Below are 27,578 nucleotides of genomic sequence, written 5' to 3' on the forward strand. Positions count from 1 at the left end.
GTTTGCTGCTGCGTTTCTCACCGGCATGTTCAGTCAACACAGGAGCATTACGGAGATGCTTCATGAATAAATGGGAATCCCTGGAGGGAAGACGACGTTCTTTTCACGAACAATATTGAGAAAATTTAGAGAATCGGCATTTGAAGCTGAGTGTAGAACGATTTTACTGCCGCCATTGCAAGGTCTACCTAGATTAGATAAGAGAAATTAGGGCTTGTAGGGAGACATATAGACAGTCGTTTCTCCCTCGCTCTTGTTGCGAGTAGATCATGGAAGGAAATGATTATTTGTGGTACAAGGTACCCTTGGCCGTGTACCACAACGTGGCTTGCGCAGTATGTACTTAGATGTAACTGTAGTAGCAGATTTCTTGGTACGGAGGGTACAGAGTCATTGATGGATGGCCCAGGTAATTGTTTTGGGACTCTTACTGCCCATGCTGTGTATTGATGACCTGACTGACAGTGTTAGTAGTAACATCATACTTTTTTCAGATGACGCAGCTATTTACAACGAAATACTATCCGGAAATATTTGCACAAGTATCGTCAGATCTTGATGAGATTTTAAAGTGACACAAAGGTTGACAACTCGCTTTAACTGTTCGGAAGTGAAAAATGGGCACTTCACAAAATGAAAAGAAAGAATGTAATAATTGGTGTGGAAGAGGAGGGGGGAGGGGTATGAAAAGGAATAATCGAATAGGTTCTGTCGTAGGTACAGCAGACGGTAGACTTTGGTTCGTTTTTAGGATACTGCAAAAATGCAGTAAGTCTGCAAAGGATATTTACTATACGCTACTGTGACCCATCCTAGAATATTGTTTAGATGTGTGGGACTCATAACAAAGACTACTGACAGGGCATATTGAACGTATAAAAAAAAAGGACAGCGTGAATCGTCGTAGCTTCTTTTTTCTCTAATGGAAGAAAGTAGCGGAGATGCTGAGAAACCTGATACAGCTCATGCTTAAAGATAGACGTCAATTGTCTTTTGAGAGGCTACTTACAAAGTTTCGAGAAACAGTATTAAGCGGTGAGTCTAGGAATGTACTAAAACCCCCGGTGTAGGCTATAGTTCTCTAGGTGGCATGTAATCATTCTTCCCACTCCCCAAACGCGAATGGAACAGGAAGAAACCTTAAAACCTAGTACAATGAAAAGTATCCTCTGAAATGCACTGCACAGTAGTTTACAGAGTGTAAGTGTGTATTTATTTATGTTTACAGCGCAGATCCTGTTTTCGAGAAGCAGTTTTTTTTCTATCATAGGGATGGAATTTATTTGTTATGGTTTGTAACTTGACTTTATACTACTGTGTGGTTCAGAGCTTTCTGCTTCTTTCTCATTTGTTTATGTTCTTCCACCAATAGTTATAAATTCGACACTCAGGAGATACGACTAATGTCACTTTATCCGTGTGTAGGGAAGTCAACTCACAAGGTCACCAGAGCGACCACGCATATCCAGTTTCAAGAACTTGACGGACGAGTATTTGCGGAATCCTGAGTCAACAGCTACACATCTTCTCTTAGAAAAGTCGAGTAACCTAAGCAATTCCCACTGTAGCTCATTTAGCAAGTATGTTGTGCAAATCGATTGCTTCTGTTCGCAGTGACATCTTAAGAATGAGGCGCACTTGAGGTTAAACGCAATCAAAACAATAAACTATCTACAATTCATTCTCAAGTAACCTGTTTTATGATGTAACGATCCCTAAAGATAGACTGGTTATCGATACATCTCTTGCTGTAATGTTTTTCAAGTTTTAATTACCTCATCGGAAAGGAAATTTTATTTTCAAAGTGATAAAATAATCTAATTTAAAAGTAGTGTAGCAAGCACGTTTGACATCTACCTCTGACATTAAGTGATGTGGGGTACAAATTTAAAAATATTAAAAATCAAAATAAAATCTATCTACAACAGTTTCCAAAAGAATGGACAAGATAACTGAGTGCTGCTAAGACATCCATCAATAACAAATTTGGAACTGAAATGGACTGTAGGTGGTGTGGTATATGTGATGTGATTGATGGGATTAGTGCAAGGTAGGAAGATGCAGCACAAAGTATCAAACCGATCAAAAGATACTACATTCAAGAAACTAATTTCACTAACAATCGATGTGCACTTGGTTTGTTTGCCAGGTGGCCTGTCCGTGACGTGATGGAGGCCCTGCCGGCGGCTATAGAGCACACTGGGCGCAGCCGACTGCAAAATCGTGGTTCATGTTGGCACGAATGACACCTGCCACTTGGGTTCTGAAGCCATCCTCTGTTTCTGTTGGCGGATGGCTGATTCGGTGAACGCAACTAACATTGCTCGCGTGGTGCAGGCTAAGATGTTTATTTGTAGCATCGTATCCAGTGTCGATAGCGGTCCTCGGGTTCGCAGGGTGGGAAGCCTCAGACGACTCTGCGACAGTACTGGATGGGGATTTCTCGACCTCCGCTATCAGTGCAGAACTGTCGGAGTCCCCTTAATACGTCAGGTGAACACTACACGCAGAAAGCAGCCACTGGGGTAGCGGCCTACGTTTGGTATGCACATAGGGCTTTTAGGTTCCAGAAACTCCCTGCCCCTTGGGATCAGGTATGAATTGCGTGCCTAAATCGAATTTTCATCAGCCACAATGCTTTTTGCATCAGGCACAAGGTGTTCAGAGAATGTTCGTCCTTGCAAATCGGATATAGAAAAGATTAATGTGATTTTAGTAAACTGCAGGAGCAACCAATGAAAGATCCCAGAATTAGTATCGCTTACTGAAGGTTAAAATCCCCAAATAGCATTAGGAACAGATAGTTGGTTGAAATCGGAAGTCAACAGCAGCGAAATCTTAAGTTCAGATTGAAGTATTTATCGTAAGGATAGGTTAATCGCCAATGGCGGCGGCGTATTCATTTCAGTAAAGAACTCGACAATATCTGGCGAAATGATCACTAATCCTGAATGTGAATTAATCTGGATGAAGTTGACCATCAAAGGTAGGTTAAAAATGGCAGTCAGATCCCTTAATAGCCCGCCTGGGTCAGGAGCTGTAGTGATAGAGAGCCTCAGAGAGAACTTACAGAATATCGTTAATAATTTTACTGGTCGCGCTTGTGTAATTAGGGATGACTTTAACTTGACAGGTATAGGCTGGGGCAATATGCTGCAGAGAACTTAGAGAATGTCGTTAGTACTTTTCCTGATCACGCTTGTGTAATTGGGGATGAGTTCGACTTGCCAGTTACAGATTGGGGTAATCGTGCTATCAAAACTGGTGGTAGAGATGGGGATTCGCATGCCATTCTTCTGAATGTCTTATCTGAAAATTACTTTGATTAGTAGGTAATGCCTTAGACCTAACAGAAACAAACAGACCTGAACTTCTCGATTCGGTTAATGTAGATGAAGGTATCAGTGACCACAAGGCTGCGATAGCAACTATGACTATGGCTTTTACAAGGAGTTTTAAGAAATAAATATAAGATTTTTTGCTTAGCGTGACTGACAGGGTACAAATTGCAGAGTATCTGAGAATCAGTATCAATATTCAGTGAAGAGGACGAAGATGTGGAGTACGAATAGAAAAAATTCAAAAGCATCGTTCAATATGTCTTGGCAACGTCTTAAGGGGTGGGAAAGACCCGCCGTGGTTTAATAGCAGTGTTCGAAAACTGTCACGTAAACAAAGAGAGCTTCATCTCAGATTCGAGAGAAGTCAAACCTAACTGACAAACAAAACGCTGAACGAAGCGAACATGTGCATAATGAGAGCAATGAGAGAAGCATTCAGTGACTTTGAAAGCAAAACTTTGTTAACCGATCTGAATAAAACCCCGAAGAGGTTTTGGTCTTAAGGAAAATCAATGAGCGGTTCGAAATTATCTTTTCATTCATTCAGAGACCATATTGGCACGAAACGGAAGTTAACAGGAAGAAGGCCGAAATACTGAATTCGATCTTCCGAATCTGTTTCACCGCGGCAGATCGTAACACAGTTCCTCCTTTCAATCATCGTACGAAAGTCTCAAAGGCAGATATCGAGATGACCGATCATGGAACAAAAAAACAACTACAATCGCTTAGCACTGTAAAGGCATGAGGGCCAGATAAGATACCTATAAGATTCTACAAAAATTACGCGAAAGAACCTGCTCCATTTCTAGCAGCAGTTTATCGTAGATCGCTGGAGCAACGGAGGTACCTAGCGACTGGAAAAAAAAGCGCAGGCCATTTCCGTTCCAAAGAATGGCCACAAGACAGATGTACTCAGTTATATATCGTTGACGTCAATCTGTTGCAGAATTAAGGAACATGTTTTATGCTCAAGAATTATGACGTTTTTGGAGAACGACAATCTCCTCTGTAAAAATCAACATGGATTCCGCATGCAGAGACCTCGAGAAACGGTGCTCGCTCTGTTCTTCCATAAGATCCATAGCGCTGCAGACTATGGCGCTCAAGTAGATGCCGTGTTCCTTGACTTCAGGAAGGCATTTGACACCGTCCTGCAGTGTCGTTTAGTGGAAAAGACACGAACTTATCGAATATCTTATCAGATTTGCGACTAATTCAAAACTACCTTCCAGATTGAATTGTTGCTCTTAAGAGAACAAAAACGACAGATGTAAAGGTAGTTTTGGGAGTCATCCAACGAAGTGTGATAGGACGTACACCGTTTACAGTTTATGTAAGTGATCTAGTAGAAAGCGTAGGATGCTGTGTTCGCAGATGATGTGGTTATCTGTAACACAGTAGCAACACCAGAAGGTAGTATCAGTTTACAGAATGATCTACAGAGGACTGTTCAGTGTTGCAGGCTCAAGCAGTTGACCCTGAACGTTAGTAAACGTAAAATATTATGCATAGTTACTACTGTACAATTGCACTATTGACGAGAAACTGCTGGAAACATTATCTGCCGTAAAATATCTACGATTAACTATCCAGAGCGACTTTAAGTAACATGACTAAATAAAACATTATAGCAGGAAAAGCAGGTGGTTCAAAAATGGTTCAAATGACTCTGAGCACTATGGGACTTAACTTCTGAGGTCATCAGTCCCCCAGAACTTAGAACTACTTAAACCTAACTAGCCTAACGACATCACACACATCCATGCGCAAGGCAGGATTCGAACCTGCGACTGTAGCGATCGCGCGGTTCCAGACTGTAGCGCCTAGAACCGCTCGGCCACCCCGACCGGCAAAAGCAGGTGCAGACCGAGATTCATAGGAAGAATCTTAAGGAAATCTAACTCATCCACGAAGAAAGTGGCCTGTTTGTCCGACTCTTGAGTACTGTTCACACATCTGGGACCCTTACCAGGTAGGGCTGTTAGAGGAGATAGAGAATATCCAACGAAGAGCCGCACGTTTGATCACGTGATCGTTTAACCGTCGCGAGAGCGTTACCAAGGCGCTCAGCAGACTCCAATGGCAGACGTTACAAGAGAGGCGTTGAGCATGAGAGATCACTTTCCTGAAAGAGTCTGACAACATATAACTTCTTACCTCGCACATCTCGCTTAATGACCACGATGAGAAAATTCGAGAAATTAGAGCCAATTACAGAGGCCTATCGACAATCATTCCTCCCACATACTATTCGTAAGTGGAACAGGGCACGGGGTATCAGTACCAGAAATACCCTCCGCCACCGGCTATGAGATGGCTTGCGGTGTATGATGTAGATGTAGAGTGGAACGACAGCGGTGCTATATTTTTTGATGGCACTGAAAGAATACACCCCTTTCACACAAGGCAAAATCCTATATTTTCCTGTTATTTGAATGGCAGATTTTGACATCTTTGGACACTCATCCTTTCGATACCTGTTATTAGAGGTGTATGAACAGAGAGATTCTGTGTGCTGCATCAGGACTGGATTCCTGCGACTGACGTCAATGCATGTGAGTTGCTTTACTACTATGTCGTACGGATAACCTTAAAGCTTTCGTTTATTGCCAGAACATTAGGATGTTAACTTAACAGAGGATCACGATGTTTGTTCTCCAAGGGTGCAGATGTTGGAAAACCGGTGGTTCGTTAGACTATTCATAATGCACGTGTGAGGCCTGTAGCAAACATTCATTTCAGCGGAAACTCAGCTTCCAGTAGCCATGTTAGGAAACAGTTTATACGGACAGCAGATTACGTGTTAGTGAACTTAAAGCTATGCTTTTGGTTTATTTCGTGATATGTATAGATCAACTGAACAAGGTGAGGGAATGCAAACTGTAGTGCCTGGCTATTGAAGAGAAGAGATGTCAAATGAAACATTCAAAGGGTTCGTGGTTACAAGTAGTCAGACTGCGATGGGCAGACACAGGGGTCGGGCAAAAATACGGAAACACAGCGAGAAATGGATGCAAGCTTGAACATAAATGCACATGCTAGCCACACCTGCAGGTTGTGTTGTAGTATTTGACAACGAACGGCACCTGTGCAAAGTCCTCCATAAACGTGTCAGTCGTGGTCAGAATAGTGTTCTGTGTAGTTGTAAGTGCTTTATGTCGGAGCTAGGTGAATTCTAACGTTGGAAAATGGTTGGTGGCCGTATGGTGGGTGCTTCCATAACCAGGATGCTGAAGTGTTTGGTGTTTCAAGAGGCACCATATCGAAGATATAAGCCACATACAAGGAAAGCAAAAAATATATCATTCGCTAAAGGCACAACGCGGACTAATGTGACAGACGGTTATTGAAGACGATTATGACGAAACATAAGAGGACTATAGCTCCAAAAATCACTGCAGAACTAAATGTCGCACTCGCGAACCCTGCCAGCACCAAAACACGGAGTTCCACTGTAGTGGACTGACAAGACAGCCAGTCCACAGTGACGGGTAACCGAAAGGCACGCGTTTACACACGCCGGCTGGCGTTAGGTCTGAAACAGGATACGTAATGAATGCTATAAAGAAAAGTACGTAGCTGCTGGAATACTTAACTTTAATCCATCATTTGTATACAGCATTCTTGATGATACAAGTGAGACTCTCTCGAGAAATGATTAATGGCGCCTTGCTAGGTCGTAGCCATGGACTTAGCTGAAGGCTATTCTAACTGTCTCTCGGCAAATGAGAGAAAGGCTTCGTCAGTGTAGTCGCTAGCAAAGTCGTCCGTACAACTGGGACGAGTCCTAGTGCGTCTCTCTAGACCTGCCGTGTGGTGGCGCTCGGTCTGCAATTACTGACAGTGGCGACACGCGGGTCCGACATGTACTAATGGACCGCGGCCGATTTAAAGCTACCACCCAGCAAGTGTGGTGTCTGGCGGTGACACCACATCCACCACAAGAGGGAATGGCAGGGAGAGCTGGATTAGAGATTAGATTAGTATTTGTTCCATAGATCATGAATGCGACACTTCGTAATGATGTGGAACGTGTCAGGTTAATAAAAGGTGTCTATACAATATATTACATTACACAAAATATTACATGACACTTAATATTTTTAATTTTTTTGTTGGGGGGGGGGGGGGGAAATACCCACTTACAGTATCCAAAAATTCATCTAATGACTAGAAGGAATTGCATTCAGAAATTCTTTTAGTTTCCTTTTAAATGCTATATGGCTATCTGTCAGACTTTTGATGCTATTAGGTAAGTGACCAAAGACTTTTGTGTCAACATATTTTACCCCTTTCTGAGCCAAAGTTAGATTTAACCTTGAGTAGTGAAGATCATCCTTTCTCCTAGTGTTGTAGCCATGTACACTGCTATTACTTTTGAATTCGTTCGGGTTATTAATAACAAATTTCATAAGTGAATATATATATATTGTGAGGCTACAGTGAATATTTCTAGCTCTATAAATAAATGTCTGCAGGATGATCTTGGATGAGCTCCAGCAATTATTCTGATTACACGCTTTTGTGCAATGAACACTCTTTTACTCAATGATGAGTTACCTCAGAATATGATGCCACACGAAAGCAGATAATGAAAATAGGCGTGGTAAGCTAATTTACGGAGATGTATATCGCCAAAATTTGCAATGACCCTAATAGCATAAGTAGCTGAACTCAAAAACGTTTCAGCAGATCTTCAGTGTGTTTTTTTCCAGTTCAATCCCTCATCAATGCATACACCTAGAAATTTTGAATATTCTACCTTAGCTACCGATTTCTGATCGTGGTCTATGTTTATTAATGGTGTCATTCCATTTCTGAGTGGAACTGAAACCACTCATCAGTAATTCAAATGCCCGGAACGGGAAAACGTGGTACCGAATCTATAAAACCTGGATTTTGCAGCAATGAAAGAATGTCTTTCACACTATTTTTCCTAATTTCAGTCCGTGTTTACGTCTCAAGAGTGTAACACACTGCCGGAAGCTGTTGATGATTTGGGCAGCCGTGTTGGTATTCCATTGGCCCCACGATGACGCTGTAAGTCGCGTTACCGTCAAGGATTATGCGATCATTTTGGCTGATCTAGTCCATCCAATGATACAATGTTTGTTCCATAATTGTGATGCTGTGTTCCAAGACATCCGGGCCCCTGTAAACATAGCTCGCGTCGTTAAGGATTGGTTTTGTGAGCACAAGGATGAATTGTCGCATCTTCCCTGGCCAGTACAGTTACAGATCTCAATATTGTTGAGCCTTTGTGGTCTACTGTAGAGCGAAGAACATGCGACTGCTATATCCTCCATCAGCGTATCCTTCACTGGATACAGTCTTGCAGGAAGAATTGTATAAGATTTTCTTGAAATCCATACATAACTCGTATTCAACCATCCCGAGACGATTGGGAGCTGTTTTGAATACCAACAGTTTACTCACACTGCATTAGAGGCATGGTAATGTGCTGTGTTTTTGATGTTTCCATATTTTTTCCATCCCCTGTAGATAGCTTTTTGTAGCATGATACAATAATAACGCATACAATACTGGCAATACGAGCAGGTATGCAATCCTATGGTGAGAGAAAGTGGTAGTAGATGAATATGAACTAGGCTATGTCATTTCTTTCATTTTTCTCTTATATTCGTGTGAACGCCTAGAATACAATAACTCTAAAGCTAGGTTGTGCAGATGTTAAGGCAATGAACTCGTATTCAAGATGGTCAGTATTCGTTCCCCCTCGAGCTGACCTTTATTTTCGTTTTGTGTCGGTGATTAAATCACTTTGTTCCGATTCTGGCTAATTTTTGCAAGAAGGATACTATTTCTTTCTACTTCAGTTCTTCAGAAGTGCAGTTGATTACTTGCTTCTTAACATTATACAGAACTAGTAGAAAAACTTACATTGTGGCAATAAAAAGAGAAGGAATAAATTTGGAAAATTTATTGACAATTGTTACGCTGTATTGTACCCTCAAATACATCACTCAGAATCACTTTCATTGTACTCCCCTTCTGTGTGTGCTTCGTGTTCGTCGCTACTGTCCGTTTCGGCAGTGTTAATAATGATATCGTCTGTTGCTAGTTCAACACCACCATCACGCCTCCAATATTCTTCTTCTAGTTGTTGGACCTTCCTACAGTACCCTTCCCAGTCATCGGCAGTTACAGTCAAAAGGGATTCACTTGCTGTCGCAAAAAGGTTAACTTCCGACATGTCCCCTGAAATGATGCGATCCCTAAACAACTGTTTTAATTTCGCCCATGCCACTTCTTAGCACTCAAATCACAATTGTAGGGAGGCAAGCGTACAATCATGTGGCCTTTCTCTTTCGCCATTCCGTCAGTAACATATGTTGTTTTAGCAGGTCTATGCTCTTGTATTAAAGCGAACAGAACCTGCTTTCTCATGCTCTCATTACAGACGACACGCCCATTTTGAAACCATTCCAACATCCTCACTATGGTGTCATACCGTGTGGGTGTTTTCTCAACCTGTCTGTTATGGTATGGAGCGTTGTCCATCACAATTACCGACTTCGGAGGAAGTTTCGGGAGCACCATGCTTGAAAACCACCTTTCAAAATTTCCTGAATTCATTTGACCGTGGTAGTCACCTTTCGTTGATTTAGCCCAAAATTTTAGTTATGCTTCCCTGACAAATCCCTTCCTTGATCCAACGCTTCCAATAATCAGTCTTTTGGAGGACGTTCCCCAACCCACAACGCCGACATATCACTCTTCTGCCAACATTTACCTACTGTCATATTGCTGGCGATCCACGTTTCATCCAAATAAAATATTTCTGTGGCTGCTTCCCTGAGATGTTTCATTTGTACAATGAAACGCGACCGCCAAACAACAATGTCTCCACGGTCTAGCAGTAAAGACCGCTTATTTTGTACTTTTTGCCATGTGAATCCCACGGATAACAAAATATTCCGCAGTGAAGTAATACCCCACGTCCAGCCGATCTTTTCTTGTAGTACAGGACGAAGTGTTCTCAGACTGGGAGCAATCTGCTGTACCATATAAAAATCTTCGATTGTTTTACGACAGTCCAGTCGAAATTATCCAACTGGATTTTTCCAGTAGATCTTGGCCTAAATAAAAGAGAATTTAAAAACAGGGTTAGCGAGTCAGACATTAAGAATGTGTAGTTAGAAGCAACAAGGAGACGTTTCGATGTGAAGAATCTACTCTTTTAAAACACTTATAGAGTAGTGTTAGTGTAGTAGGTTATGGTCCCTGGTGTCATACTATGCCGTCACATTTAATTGAATTGAGTGAAAATGATTATAACAGTCCTTGCCATAAATATTTTAAAAAATTGCGGTGTTATAGGATTTGTACCCGTCACGTACAGCAATCAAGTATCGTAACCGCTACGCTACAAGGCGATTGGCGTAGTATTGACTAGTTCACAGCTTTAAACTCAATTTTATATGCCCATTGGAGGACAAGAAATTCTTTCACACCATACAAACAAAACGACTACAGTAATTCAGACAAACGGTAAGGCAGATTCAAAGCAACGTCGAACTGAAAAATTTGAACTGAAATTTACCTTTTTTTGGTGGAAGTTTCTGGTCATTTTCCAGGATTGTCTTTAGAAATCTACGTATTCTTTTCACGGAACTGACGCTCGTAACAGTTCGTGTTATTGGCTGCGAAAGAGGGTAGCAACATTACTAATTATTTTTCTTTCTCGAATCCGTAGTGTGCTACCCTTTGCTCTTCTCTGAGGAGTGCATTTGGCGTTGCCCGCGATGGGCCAGGAACCTCTTCGTCTCTCATAATGCAGCGTAAAACTTCACTAAGAAACGTTGCGAAGCTCACCAGTCACTTTACAGTGGCTACGCACAATTCAGCATTACATCACTGAGGTTGGCAGCGGCCGGACGCTAAACACGATTAAACCGAAATAGACCGAATTTTAACGACTCAGAACTAGGGAGGCCTGGCTCTTCTTTTTGTGAACAAGCAGTACTTTGTGTTTGGTAAATATTACACAATATATTGCTGCATATGAAATTTAGCTAACATATCGAATTTTTCTTTAGACTTGGCTGGAGGTTTCTGTCGCCAATATTGAGAAAATTCACCTGATGTAGCACACTCATTTACATCGCGCCGCGCCAGCGTGAAATATGCACTACGTTCCTCATATTTCATAAACTGTTTGACACATCGAAATGAGATTTTTGGCAAATGACAGCACACAAAAAAGAGAGTGTTTTGCTATATAGTTATTATGGAAACTTCGCCGCGCGATCTGCGCCGCCTTGTACGGTTCGCGCCCCGCCTCTCCCCCTCCTTTGGAGGTTCGAGTACTCCCTTGGGCCTAGGTGTGTGTGTGTGTGTGTGTGTGTGTGTGTGCATAGCGTAAGTTAGTTTATGCTAAATTAAGTACTGTGTAAGCTTAGCGACCGATGACTAAGCAGTTTGGTTCCATAAGATGTTACCACAAAAAAAAGCCTTCATAATATGCCGCATTATTCCACTAACTACAGACTTTTTTTGATGAACGAACGTAATTTTTAGGGCCCATCGATAGCTGGTCAAACGAGAAATGCTATGGGTTTTGGAATAATATTCGTGAAGGCATTACAGGTTCATTTTGTACTGAGATTGAGCTTTTTTTGTAAGATACTGACCTTCCTTTTCCACACTTAATAAACCACCGTTTCAGAATTTTCTAGCAACTGCATTTGCATAACATTTATTGAGGTGACTGTGTGTAAACTCCACTGTGTTTTGGCAAAAAGAGGCAAATTTTAATATGGCAACAAGAAAAATGCGTAAGTTTTACTCAAAAATTCGCCACTCATGATGCTTCTCTGAAAGTTACAAATAGTTGGGACGCCAGGCGAAAATAAATCTCTGCTTTGTTAGATTTTCAGTGGAAATATTTTTAGACGCTAACCAAAGCAGCGGTGACAGCAGATCTTTTTGAATGGTCACCAGCAAGTGTGGGCCTGGAGGGGTCCCATTTAATATTTACAAAAAATTTGAGCCTAGGCTACAGTTAGAACGGCATTTCCCCTGCAGCGCCTGCTCACAGCCTCCACCACTACTGCTCTCCCACGCGTGCCCTGCCGACTGCGCATCTACCGGCTACGGTATTCTGTGCGGACTGTATCTCTGTGACACTCTTCCACAGATCACACAAACCTGTGCTCATTCGTGCTGCCCTTCCCTGTATACATTCAATGTACCCAGTTAGTCCTATTTGGTACAGGTCTCACACAATTGAGCAATATTCTAGAACTGGTTGCACAAGTGATTTGTAGACTGATTGCACTTCCCCAGTATTCTCCCGATTAACCTTAGTCTACCAACAGCTTTACCCACGACTGGGCCCATGTGATCATTCCGTTTTCCTTCAAACTGTTTACACCCAGGTACTTGTAAGAGCTGGCCGAGTCCAGCAGTGACTCGTTGATAATACGGTCATAGGACACTACTTTTTTCGTTTTGTGAAGTGAGAGATAGAAAATGAAGAAACAGAAAAAGGATCTCTTTAGAAATCCAGATGAGGATTTGTATTTACTACAATATGAATATTTTTTACCGTAACTAAACTTTGTCTAACCATTTTGTTTCACCTCTCCTACTCTGGTTGTATTAGTGTTCGAATTTGTTTTAAGAATAAGCGCTAGCAGCACATCTCCTTTCATAGGCTGTTCAGTGTTCACGGCTCATTTTCATAAATACTTCCCGACTACAGAGGATTCCGTGGATATTTGTTTTCCGCAGCGAACTGTAATGTGTTATTTAGTAGTCGGCACACACAAAAAAAGCGAATCTGTTAATGAACTCATTTACTTTAGAGCGAGCCTTTTCAGAACAGTTTACACCGTATCTTTCCAGTCAGTCTCGCTCCCCTATTAGTGATTTGTTTTAGGTTCATTCTCAAACGTAAACTTTTATAAAAGACGTCGTTGTCGTCGTCTTTATTGCACCTCCAAAAGACTAAAAATCTGCAATAGGCAGCGTTTATTTTTTCCGACCTAATTAGCATGCTAGAAGAACAATAAGCTGAACCACATGAAAAGTTTTGTGACGACAAAATACGGAAAATGTATAGATCAATAGCTGATAATTAAAAATAAATGTGTCAGAATTTTTGACTAAGTTTTATGAAGTGGAAAAACGGAGGAAATAAAGTCATCACAAGTAACATTGGACGCCTTTCCTGTAATATTTATAAATTTTAAGAACTGGTATGGAACAGATGTTTCAAGGAATGCAGTTTTCTTCTTGGAATAATCTTTAAGCCTGTTCCGTCTACACGAACTAGGAAACACAGTAACGCTGGAAATGCATATAGTTATTGAAACGTCGTTTCTCGAATATCAGTGTTCTTGGCTTACCGTAGGTGGATGTGGACTCCAGCACCTTCACTTTCCGCTGAAATAGCCTCCCTACGGCTATGACGAACGCAATACGTATGAAATAACCGACATCGAAGAGTACGTAGAGCATGAGCAGGATACAACTGATTGCTAGGCAAGCCATGGCTACTACCATTGACTAAACAACGCAGCGTATGCCTAGATGCGCGCGACCTGCTGCGCGCCTTCCGTTGCACTGCGAACCCGACGCTACCCATCAGGCAACAAACACTCACCAGGGACAACGGAGCAGGTTGCTCAGAGACTTTTAAAAGTAGAGAGACTCCATTTCCAGGGAAACATGTACGCGTTTTCTTCGCAGACGTTGATGGCGGGTGTTCGAAAGAATGCTTTAATGACATGTCCTCCACAGGCGCAAAACGAAGTAAATTAATGTAAACAGACATAAACTGTACAAAACGCGTTCGCGTATCAAGGGACAAATGCATGAAGCGTTCAGTGACTACTATAGCAGGGTATTGTCTCGAGATGTTTCACAAAATCAAAATAAATACTGGTCGGCAAAGTTGTTGTCCAGACGACATTCATGGGCGAGGCAGGAACTGTAATTGAGGATAGCAAATAAAAAAATGCAGAAATACTTAACCTTTTAAAAAATGTTCCACTACAAAGGAAAACCCAGAAGTAATGCCCCAACTTGATCCTTGTGCCCTGGCAAAGATGAATGAAACAGATATTAGTGTCAATGGCGTTTAGAAACAGCTGAAATAGGCAAAACTGAACAAAGGTCCAGGGCCTGATGGAACGCCTGTCAGCCTCTATACCCAATTTGCGGCTGAGTTAGTTCCCCCATACTAACAAAAAAACTGTATCCAGTGGTTGGAAGAAAGTGCAGGTCACACCTGACCCCTCTACATACCACCCAGTTTTCATCCAGATTGTTTCATTGTATCTGAGACTGTTCCTTTGTGAGTGTGGAGCAACTTTCTACACATCTGCAGTATACCTTGCAAGATAGGTGTAAATACATCTGATGAAAAGGGACTGCTCTCGTTCAGACTTTGAACAGTAATTTGCTCTAATGCATTGCTTGACTTATGTTGAAATACCTGAAGTTCCGTAAGACCTTAGGTGACCTATTTCTGTCACAGAGGGAGTCACTTTAAGCCCCTGGACCTCTTCAGATGTTGGAAGAGCTGAGGCTGGAGTGCTCGGAAGATATTCCAGTTCCACCCTTGATAGAGGAGACACTGAAACTGACACGGTCAGAAACAGATTGGTGCCATGTCACACATGGAGCAAGCTCTTCATACTGACAGACAGTTGATGGCTCCAGCTGTTGAGCTTCTTACATAATTGCTGTCTGAACAACTGCAATTAAATGATGAATTAATAAACTGAAAATAACTCCACTATATAAACATGAGCTCAGTGAAGTTACTTTGTTTACACACATAATAGAACTGGATAGAAGAAGCTGAGGAGGTAGTCTGCCTGTAAACTGAAAAGTGAGCAGCACTTGTACTGGGGAAAGTTGCCTATAATACAGAGTGACTATGAATCAATTCCCCTCTAGCAGTGTGGAACAGTGGGCAGAGGTATATGCTGATTATGCTCACATGTGTTTCTTGCATTAGTATCTCATACTTGTATTCCATGTTATGTTAATACCTTTGTGGAATATATACTTTCCGACCCACAGCATGTGTCTGCAGAAGCATCGGTACAGCTTTGCAAATCACATTGTAGTTTCTTTGATTAAGTATGGTAGAGAGAGCATGGCCTCAGCAGCTTGCCATTCAGTTTGCAGACCTATGAAGGTGTGAAGCATGCAATCACAATCTGGCAACCTGCCTTCCCTCACACTTCTACCCTCCATTCCCACCCCCTCCACCCTATGACACGTCAGAATACAATCTATTCCAATCCACTGGACAATAAACATTAATTTTATACCATTAACACACTATTTTTAATAAACTGCAATTTTTTCATCCCCTGCAATGTGGAAACTGTTAATCCTAGAGGGAAAATGAAGAGAACCTTTTTGTAGGAAATTTTATATAATTTTATACGAGGAAACATTTTCGCTAGAAGCTGTGATTTTTCAGTTATTCAAGAAGAAAATAAAAATTTGACCTTTAAACATCTCCCCACCCTCACTCCTAAATCCCCCCGGCCCCCAAATTCAGCTGGTTGGGATTTTTAGTATGTTGTACATGACACTCTCTCCTACCACTGTGCAAATATTTGTGACTACACAAATTTTCCCCCCCATTCAACCTTTTTTGGTTCTCATTGACTGGGTTATACTACAGCTTACTGTTACAGACAAGACTGATTTACAAAGTAACAATAAGAATGTGATTAACATATTTTTAAGAGCATCCAAAGACATGCTTCTCCAAAACCGTTTGTAAGCAGAACATTTTCAACAGAGGAGAATATTGTCTGAACCCACTGCAGAACTGAAGACAAAATAAGTAATTGCAAAATAAAAATGCACTCGAAAGATGGTTCATTTTGAATAATATATCTAATAAAGATTTAAAAGTACATTACCATTGTACTTATAACTTTATTTGATAACAGATAGGAAAAGGATTTATAAATAATACAGCAAATGGTTTTGTGTAATGTTTTATAATTTTACAAGTGTTCAGTCTTCATCTTCATCTTCATCTTCACTGCTTGTCTCTTCATCAGCCTCTAGAAGCCAATCAATAAATGGCTCAACCTGTAACAGCAACATAACACATCATATAAAAATAGAAAAGACAGCAAAATGTGTAAATTCTCATAAAAATTTCAATAAGTTTTGCACCGAAACCCAATATTACACCAATATTTATATTGATTCATGAATGAAGACATGAACTGAAGTGATGTGTACAGTGGTCATGACATGAATGAAAAATGTAACAAATATATTCTATTACCACACATACTATGTGCAGTTTGCAACTTGCAGGAGGTTTCCACCGAGCATATGTTTCAAATAATTTTAAGCGACTTATAGACGTATGCCAGCAATATTTTCTATGGATTTAAAATGGTTATTTAAAGCAGAAAGATATCCGTCTACAAGGTGAGTGAGAAAAGTAATGGGACTTGACAACACTGTGATTGATCTGGTAACGCTGTGTTGTTCTATTTGTGTACATTGGCATGTTCATCCCTTCCATATGCTCAGTCCAAGTTTCTGCTCCGTACAGCCATTTTAAGAGTGGCATTAGTGAAGTTGTGTGTCACAAAAATGGAACAGCGGAATTTAGAACAATGTTATGTTATCAAGTTTTGTGTAAAGCCTAGGGAATTAGCAAGTGTTGAAAGAGGCCTATGGTGAAGATTCCTTATCGAGAGCACAAGTTTTTCATCAGCACAAATCATTTTTGGAAGGTCGCAAAAAAAGGTTGAACATGAGCCTTGCTCACGGAGACCTTCAACTGCAAAAACCAACAAAAACGTCGAACATGTGCATACTCTTGTGAGATCAGACCAATATTTAACAATAAGGATGATAGGTGATTTGTTATACATAAACACTTTCACCATAGATCACATTTTGACTGATGTTTTGCACATGTGAAAGATTTGTGCAAAAAAATCTCACAACTGAGCAGAAGGACAATCGAAGAAACATGTGCACTGATCATCTTGACAGGATTGCCAATGACAAAGAATGGTTCAGTCATTTGATCAAAGGTGATGAATTCTGAATTTTTGAATATGACCCTAAGACAAAACAGCAAAGTGAGGAGTAGCACACTGAGACATCTCCGCTACTGAAAAAAGCTGGAATAAGCAAATCAAAGATCAAAACAATGCTGATTTGCTTGTTTGACAATAGGGGAATTGTACATAAAGAATTTGTTCCTCCAGGACCAATTGTCAATCAAGTGTATTTACTTGAATGAGACCAGACACTGCAGACAAGTGGATGATGTGTCATGAATTCACCTGAACCAAGCCCCTCTGACTTTTTTCTTTTCCAGAAACTGAAAAATTTCTTGAAGGGGCATCATTTTGGGACTCTGGAGAACAGTCCACAGAATGTGACTGACATGTAAGGCCTTACCAATTAAGGCTTTCAGCACTGCTACCAAAACTGGGAACAATGATTCCGCTGGTGTACAGCTGCCAGGTTGAACTATTTCGAAGGAGATAATATTGTTGTTTGAAAGAAATAAAAATTTTGGTAGATAAAAAAAATCAATCACATTACTTTTCTCACACACCTCATACACTATTATACTAAGACAGACTGTAGTTTAATGTTGTTACCAAAAATCTCAATAAGTTCTTGACTGATTTACTTCCAATTTTTACATGAAATTCTAATAAACATAAGGATGGAAATAGGCAACATTTTTTTGAAATATGTATGGTTTATAAGTATCTATACACAACATAAATTAAAGAGGGTCTTAACAAATATCTTGAAAAGTCTGAAATTATTTAAAATTTTTATAAAATATTCTAATAAATGTACAGATGGACATATGTTACTTTCTTAAAAATATACATGTTATATAAATATATATACCATATAAAAGAGAAACATTGTTAGCAATATTACTGTAAATTTATACACAATAATCTAATAAATGTTCAGACTGATATTAGCTACATATTTTTAGTAGCTACATATTTTTAACATATGATATATAAATATATACCACACAAAAAGGGTAAAATAGTCAGAAAAAACTCAAAATATTCCTGACCGATTTACTTCAGATTTTTACATGGTACTCTAATAAACATTCAGACATTGTCTACATATTTTTAAAATATATATAGTATATAAAGACCTATATCTATACAACTATAATATATAAAAATAAGTTGTCATTGAACATTGTTGCCAAAAATCTCAAGTAGTTATTGAAAGACTGACTTCACATTTTTACACGATACCCTAATAAATGTTTGGACGGACACTGGCTACACATTTTTAATATATGTTGCAGATAAAAGTATATATACTATGTAAATAGAAAATGTTTTTAGCAAAATCTTAGAAAGTTCTTGACCGATTTACTTCAAAATTTTACACAATACTCTAATAAACATTGAGACACACATATGCTATATATTGTTTTAATATATATGTTATATCAATATATACTACTATATACAGACAAGTCATCATTTAAAGATTTTACCAAAATTTTTTTTACTTCAAATTTTTACATGATGTTTTAAAAAACATTTAGATGGCCATACTGTGCTCTATATAATTTGTTATAAAAATATGTATATCAACAAGGCATACTTTACATATTTTTATGTAGCAAAAATCTCAAAATTCTTTTATTCTTTTGACCAATTTACTTCAAATTTTTAACAGTACTCTCAAAACACTCTGACGGACATAGACTATCGTATTTTTCAACACATAATGTATATAAATTCAAAAATTTATTGACTGATTTACTTCAGAGTTGTACATTATACTCTAATAAAAGTCTGGATAGACACAGGCTACATATTTCATTAATATATGTTTATATAAGTATATGAAACACGTAAAGGGAAACATAGTTAACACAAATCTCAAAAAGTTCTTGACCGTTTTACTTTAAATTATTACCCGATACATTACGAACATGAAGATGGACGTATACTATTGATTTTTTAAACAACAATGTACATATTTTTTGCTATCTCCTTATATGTAATTTTAAACGAAAATTGTATATACAACAATGCGCTGTTTTGTTTTCTTGATCACACTCAGTTTTAAGGGGACAGCTGTATTTACAGCTTATCAACTTACGATTGTAATACTACTATGAGATCTGGATCATCCAAAACACTACAGTCCTAACCGTTCACAGATTAAAACTATGAGAGATACTGTCACTGAAGCTACTATCCCCACAGATCCAGCAGCTCGAGGGGCCTCTCCTGTGCCCCTTATATTAATGATCCCAACCAATTCACCCATTCATTTTAAGTGACTTCATTTCCCAGACAAGGTTTCGGTTGCAACAACAATCAAAAAGGTCAAAGAAAGGGAGGAAGAGGAGATGGACAAACAGGGGAGGGGTAGAAAATGAACACAGGGAGTGGGAGGTAGTTGAAGGACAGAGAGAGTGGGGAGAAGGAGATTAGGATGTAGATACAATTCCCATACATATTTATCAATAGCAAAGCATTGTTGGGTTTGGGAGTGAATTTACATGGACACAAGCTACACAATAGAGAAAATCTGTAACTGACTACATTATAAGTAGACAAAAATACTTCTACAAAGAAGAACAGAATGGGTTCTATGCCACATGATCACGCACATATAATATATTTTACCTAAAACAGCTCATGAAAAAAGAGTGGTCAGGAATTTAGAGACCCACATGCTTTTCATTGACTTTAAGAAACCTTATGATAGCATTTCCATGTGTAAATTGTGGACTGTAGTGTTAGGGAAAGGAGCTGTATTATGTACATGCTGTTACAGCTTTATGTAGTGGTACAACTTGTACCATTAAAGTATATAGAAAGATATCTGAAGAGATTCCAGTGGCCAAAGGGTCACAACAGGGATGCATGATAACATCTTCATTATTTAAAATATTTTTGAACTCTGACTTAATATTATCCAAACATTCCTATCATAATATAAGTGTGTCACTAAATGATGACAAGCTCTTCATTTTGCATTTTGCTGATGACTAAGTCATTTTTGTGGAGTATGTGGATTACACGAGTTACACAGTTAGAAATTCATTATTGATAACATCTGCTACAGATGCAATAAATCTTATTTTCGAACAAAAAGAAGGCACAGTCAGGCTTCATGACAACAGTCTCATGTTCAGATCCATGAGATGTCCATACAATTCAACTAGTTACTGTTAGTTTACTGGTATGGTCAATCTATACACTTGAAGATGGGATTGTTGCCCTGAAACATGGTTGTGCTTTCCTTTTATTGGAAAATAAAATGTATTATACTGGTAGTGAATGTTATCAATCACAAATAATATACATAACTAGTTGGGGATGTCATATCAAGACAAACATGGTTAGAAAGTTGCACAGAGAATATAAAAATTGAGTTTAATGATTAATTTAGAGAAAACCATATATTTGGTTATTGGATGAGTGAATCAAGACCTGGCATTATATTTTGGGGTCGTAAGATCTGTGGACTCTTATAAGCATTTGGGAGTCATTATTAACATAGATAGATGTATTAAAAGCAAAATTAGAAACAGCATTTGTCAAGTTAGACAAATCAAACAACTGATTGGAACTTTGTGGAGCACAAAAACAAACAAAGAATAGGATATTTAAAACTATTGTAGAATGTATAGCAAACTATGGAGTAGAAGTGAATGAAAGAATTAAGAACAACTTATTGTCTATGAAGATGGGATTTTGGAGGTGTTCCTATAAGTTAACACTATGGAATAAAATTAAAAATGAAAACATACATACAGAATGAACTGTGACACCACTTTAATGGATACAACTGAAGCAAAATAATGGAGGTGGCATCAAAATGTATGCTGTTTGGGTGAGGACGGGTGGCCTAAGAAGATGGTGGAGTGGAGTCCAACTAGTACAGGAAGAGGATGCAAGAAACCAACAAGGGCAGAGAGAGTCAGAAGTGCTAAATCAGAGCAGAATTTGCAAGCAGAAGATTGGAAAGACAGGAGCTTTGGAAACTGGATGTGAGAAATAGCTGTAATGTTGTGTTAAATCACATTTTTTTAAAAATTTAAAATATAATGATGTGCAGATAGAAGAGGCTGACTGCATTAAATTCTAACTCAATAATAAATGCCTTTAGGAACTTACTGCAGACTTACTGAAATATCTAAACAAATATCTATTTGCAATATAGACTTTGTCAGGCATAAGTTATATAAAAATAAAAAATCTGGTCACCTTTGCTTCCTTTCATTCCATAATTTACATGGGAGCATATTCTGGGACAATGTGTCAATGTTATAATTCATTTTGATAATTCCATAGTATGTCAATTTTCTCTTGTTGAATAGTGTACAAAGTTGAGAGCATTCAGCTTTCTTGAGAGCCCATCATGACAGGTAAACAGTCAGGAAGGGACAGGACAAGAAGAAAATAATCACTATGGAGGAAAATGATCACTATGGCTGACATATTTCAGAGAGATAAATGGCTGACATCTTTCATGTGCTAAGCCAGACGAGTAACAGTGCTAACGAGCAATAAACACAGTTGAACGTCAGAGATCAATTTTTCCATTAGGTTTCCTAGGGTGGGTGTCTGAATATCACACCACAAAATGTTCAGAAAAATTACTAATGCCTTAATACACAACTGAGTTTATAATTATTAGCTGCTGCACCCTCAATTTTTCACTCATTATTGGGAGTTTATGGTTTCATTTGGTCAAAATAAATTATTGAATATTAATTCATAGTCCTGTCCAAAATAAATTTCTAAGCAATACCATGTTTCTGTAATTCATTCAGGCTTCAGTAGCAACAAAAAACAGATTTCAGGAACATGCTACACTACTGTATGGTCCCTCCTTGACGGTCAGTGAGAGAGTGTTTATCACAGTGACCATACATTATTCCACCATCTCCTGATGAGGTGGCAATCAATTGATTTTTTCTACATGATGTGATATTTTGTAACACAAGATGGCAGCTCACAATGACACATTAGTGCTTCAGTTGAGCCCCAGAGAGGTCTTCTGGACAATGTCCAGCAGTGTGATTGCTGAAGTTATGACAGAGAATATAATGTTTCATCAGTTCTCAGGCATGCTTCTGTGAGATTATTATTTCTTCTTCTGATAGTTACTCCTACAGACATGAAGAATATCTCTCTCAAACTTACACTCTAAAATTAAAGGTACTTGTCTTAAACATGAGGTAGCTGATACAGCAGTGCTTCAGTCACATATAAAATTAAGCCACTTCACAAGGAATACATCAAAGCTGCAATGAAAAGAGTAATATGTATGAAAACGCACAAAATTGTTGTTAAGTCAGATATTTCATCATTTAGTTTAATGGTATGCATCAAAATGCCAAGCATTGAACACACACAATGAAAATTCCAGAGAGTGAAAATAGGAGATGTATTCTATAAATGCAAGTATTGTTCTGGTTAATAATCTTGTTTGTTATGTATTATCTTCAATTATTTCTTGCCCACCAAAGCCCAAAGATATGTGGATGGACCAGAATCTGAATTTTGTCATAATTCACTGAACTGCCTACAGAAATTCAGCATTCATCCAACACAGTTTTTTGTGGCTGGAGAAACTTGCTGATGTTCAGTGTACCATTCTTATAACTCAGTGTCCTAATAACATTACTACATCCACATGGAACCTCATTTTGTAATAGCTGATCACTTTTTTAATGTCTAGAAGGGTTAATCTATTCATTGTTTGAAATTTCCCTGAATTTGCTGTTTGATATTTTCCATGATTCTGACTATTTGTGCAGTAAAATTCATCAGGTAGTGAGGAAGGGCAATAGACTTGGTGTTATTCCTATTCTCTTCCTCATTATGTGGTTGATATTATATTCTGAAGTATAGAGCATTTTTTTTATATTATATGGTGAATATCTGTATTTTTCTGTAACACCTGACAGTATAGCTCTTCATTCTGGATGCCGGCTGTGGTGTCACCGCCAGACACCACACTTGTTAGGTGGTAGCTTTAAATCGGCCGCGGTCCATTAGTACATGTCGGACCCGTGTGTCACCACTGTCAGTACTTGCAGACCTAGCGCCACCACACGGCAGGTCTAGAAAGACGGACTAGCACTCGCCCCAGTTGTACGACGACTTTGCTAGCGACTACACTGACGAAGCCTTTCTCTCATTTGCCGAGAGACAGTTAGAATAGCCTTCAGCTAAGCCCATGGCTACGACCTAGCAAGGCGCCGTTAACCCTATCCGGAACGAGTCTAATTTGTATCGTCAATAGCGATGTACCACAATGATGGAAATAAAAGTTAAGTATCACATCAGCTACGTACTTTTCTTATAGCATTAATTACGTTTCCTGTTCCAGAATTCACGCCAGTCGGCGTGTGTGTACGCGTGCCTTTCGGTTACCCGTCACTGTGGACTGGCTGTCTTGTCAGTCCACTACACCGGCAGCATAGACATATAGGTATCTTATCAATTTATAAATGCATATTTGTTGCTTATAATAAACAGGATGCCCTAATCCTATGTTCTTCAATTGAACAGATTCATTCAAAAGCAGTAGACAGTTGACTTCTCCGCATTTCATTGCAAACATAACATAAGATGCAAAGCTCTATTATTTTCTTTTGTTTTCATGCATTTTAATCAACTGATTAAGTCATATTTGAAATTCATGTACAGTCTCATCAGCAGAAAGTCACTTAGCTAAGAGGATGGTTGCAATTTCTATTAAATATGTGGCATTCAGAGATTAAATAACTTGAGGGTAAAATGAATGACAAAATAACAGTGCAAGTGTTTCAAGTGCCAGTGAGTGTGTTGGTCCTTTTACACAACTAAATACTAAACACCATATTTTAAATACAAAATATTATGTTAAAATTTCCATTTTTTACAAAGATCACACACTCCAAAGAGAACAATTGATTTCTAGACCTCCTTTGCACTGTGCATTTCAAATGTCATTTGTTTTCAAAGAAAGTTAACACAAAGAAGAACTATTTACTGAACTGTAGGTTGTGAACACAATCCTCACTCCCCTCTCCCATTGTCTACTTGTACTTTGCAGGAATTTCACAACTTGACCACTTCCGGTAATGATTTGGTGAGACTCTTGGAGCTATGGGCAACTCATTCAAAAGTGAAGTGCTCTGTAGGTTTTCCTAAATGTCCACAGTGTTTTCAGTTCACAAAGATGAATGCAGGTTTCACTCTATCAAGTGAGATGCTAGTTGCCACATCCTTAATTTTTAGCATGAAATATTTTCCTTTTTGCTCCAGGACTTCACAGGGGGCTTTATAGGGATGCACTAGTGCAGGAACCGGAGGACCATCCTCTGTCGGAGTACATCTACTCGCCTCCTCCTCCAACGGACGCCGACACATCGCCCATGTCTCCTGTCATATCAACTGGACTTGCCGCAACGGGCAGATTGGTGCATGGGGCCCCAGCAGATTCGACCCCTACGTCTCCTGTCATCTCGACCCGTTATCATCGGGGGCACTTCTGTCCATATGGGAAGCCTCCTCCTCGAGACTTTATGGCGAGTCAAACAACGCCTATGGACGTTAGCCATCTCCAGTACACCTCCATCAAGACCAGTGCAACAATTTCAAAGGGGGGGGGGGGGGGGGGAAGTGTTGTGACTCGCCGATTATTCAAAGTGCCGCCGCGCAATTACGCACGTCCTCTACGTGCGGCACTGCCTGCCAGCCATGCAGCAGCGGCGCCACCTAAGCGGCCAGCCGAGCGGCGGCTGCTAGACTGAGACTCAGTGTTTAATCGAATGCCGACTTGTACACAGGTCTACTTACTCAGTGACTTATATGTGTTGTTGTGTTGTCCGAAATATATGTGATAAATTTGAAGATATAGCAATTGGCGACAAGGATGGGATTTTTCCTTTTCACCGTTGACTCACAGGGTTCCATGGCTACTGTCGAGCAACTCTTGCAAAATCTCCTTGAACAGCAAACGCTTCTAACAGCGGCGATTCGCGATTTCGTTGCAGCGTCAAATGCGGGGCGTTTCTCGTCGTTGGCTGTCCCTCCTTTTCCACCTTACGACGAGACGGCGGAAGACTGGTCTGATTATGAAAAACGTCTTCGACAGCACTTCTTGGCATTTCATGTGACGGACGAACAACCATGTAAGTCTCTGTTTCTTTCCTGGATTTCACCTCAAATGTATCGGTTGTTGTCGCAATTGGCTCCTTTGAAAGATCCTGCGTCTTTGTCCTTTGCTGAAATGTGCTCACTTCTGTCTGTCTATTTTCAAAAGCAAACGCATGTGGTAGCCTCTCGTGTTGCCTTTTATCGTTGTCAAAAACAACCAAATCAATCCTAACGCGCTTGGGTTGCTGAACTTCAGGGCCTCAGTCGAAAGTGTCAATTTGTTACTGACGTTCACAAAGAATCCTACGCTGATTCCATGGTACGGGATGCGATTATCCGGTCAGCGCCGACAAAGAAGTTCGGCAACGTGCCCTTCAGTTGGCGAATCCGACTCTAGATGAAGTTCTCTCCATTGCGCAGTCTTTTGAAATTTCTCGTGCCGCTGGGGCGCAAATAGAAGCGTGGGGTGATGTCAGGGAAATACAACCTCTGTGCGCTGTTGACAACGCGTGCGGTGCGTCCCCGCCGGCCGACGTGGCCGCAGTACGCTCCCACGTGCAGCCTCGGCCTAGTCGTAAACAACCCACTAAGAAACTGCAGCAAAATCCTCGGCAACTTCCTTCATGTCCGCGGTGTTTTACGAAACATTCAAGCGAGGATTGTCCCCAACGTTGGGCTGTGTGTCACAATTGCAAAAAGAAAGGTCATGTGTCTTCCGTTTGTAAATCCGACCGCATACATGATGTTCATGAACATGACGCTGATTCTGATTGTGTGTTGTCTGTCAATTGCACTTCTTCCCTTTCAGGGAAGTTATTCCTCACTGTCCAAATCCATGCTCGAGATGTTCGCATGCAAGTGGATACCGGTTCTGCTGCCACTATAATTAATTCTCAGACGTATCTTCAGCTGGGTTCTCCACTCCTGTCCCCTGTCACTCGACAATTACGGACGTACAATAAACAGAAGATTTCTCTCTTGGGACAGTTTAATGCTGAGGTATCTTACAAATCCATCGTTCGCACTGTTCCCATATTTGTGGTCGACCAGAGCAATGCAGAAAATCTTTTTGGTTTCGATGCCTTTCGCGTTTTTGGGTTCTCCATAGATGACTCTGTCAATATTGTCTCTGACGCTATTCCTTATGCTCAACTGGATTCCTTGTCTACGACTTTTTCTTCCCTTTTTTCTCCTGGGTTAGGCCGTGCAAATGACTTTGAAGCTCATATCACGCTCAAACCCACTGCTCGGCCTAAGTTTTTTCAGGCTCGGCCCATTCCTGTGGCCCTTCGTGATCGGGTCAAACGGGAGTTGGATCGTCTCACTGCTTCAGGGGTCTTGCTTCCTGTCACTTCCAGTGAGTGGTCCTCTCCTGTCGTTGTAGTTGCTAAACCAAATGGTGATATTCATCTCTGTGGCGATTTCAAAGCCACTGTAAATGCTCAATGCCTCATCGACACTTACCCTATGCCCCGTCCTGAAGAACTGTTCACTAAACTCGCTGGAGGACAGTATTTTTCTAAAATTGACTTGTCAGAAGCTTATCATCAACTTCCTCTCGATGCTGCTTCCCGGAAGTTTCTGGTCCTTAACACGCCTTTCGGCCTCTATCAATACCAACGCTTGCCATTCGGTGTTGCTAGCGCCCCTGATCTCTTTCAGCGATTCTTGGAACAATTATTGCTCCCTGTCCCTGGGTGTATCAATTACATGGACGACATTGTTGTCACTGGCTCCACTGCTGAAGAACATCTTCAAAATCTCCGCACACTTTTTAATGTCTTACAGACTGCCGGTCTTAAGTGTAATCTTCAGAAGTCACAATATTTCAGGCATCTATCACGTACTTGGGGTTTCAACTCTCTCGGGATGGTATTCGTCCGCTTCAACACACTGTCCTGCGATTGATGCCCTTCCTCGCCCTACATCTGTTAAGGAACTGCAGGCCTTCTTGGGGAAAATAGCATACTATCACAAGTTTTTACCGTCTGTGGCGTCGGTGGCTCAGCCGTTGCATCGCCTGTTGCATAAAAACGTGCCTTTTCACTGGTCCGCGTCATGTGACGCGGCTTTCCGGAAATTAAAGACT

At 40.1% G+C, this 27,578-nt stretch overlaps 2 protein-coding genes across 2 annotated transcripts in view; both read right to left on the reverse strand.

Moving 5' to 3' along the window:
* Positions 1 to 13,952, reverse strand: part of LOC126174898 (protein THEM6) — an 88,914-nt gene extending 74,962 nt beyond the window's left edge. Inside the window, exon 1 of the mRNA XM_049921322.1 lies at positions 13,718 to 13,952. Within this exon, the coding sequence (XP_049777279.1) occupies positions 13,718 to 13,874 (157 nt within the window). The 5' untranslated portion in view covers positions 13,875 to 13,952. The remainder of the gene's footprint in view (positions 1 to 13,717) is intronic.
* A 2,324-nt stretch (positions 13,953 to 16,276) lies between these two features.
* Positions 16,277 to 27,578, reverse strand: part of LOC126174896 (translation initiation factor eIF-2B subunit epsilon) — a 102,007-nt gene continuing 90,705 nt past the window's right edge. Inside the window, exon 11 of the mRNA XM_049921319.1 lies at positions 16,277 to 16,436. Within this exon, the coding sequence (XP_049777276.1) occupies positions 16,359 to 16,436 (78 nt within the window). The 3' untranslated portion in view covers positions 16,277 to 16,358. The remainder of the gene's footprint in view (positions 16,437 to 27,578) is intronic.

Source organism: Schistocerca cancellata, chromosome 3, assembly GCF_023864275.1.
Source record: "Schistocerca cancellata isolate TAMUIC-IGC-003103 chromosome 3, iqSchCanc2.1, whole genome shotgun sequence".
NCBI classification, from domain to species: domain Eukaryota; kingdom Metazoa; phylum Arthropoda; class Insecta; order Orthoptera; family Acrididae; genus Schistocerca; species Schistocerca cancellata.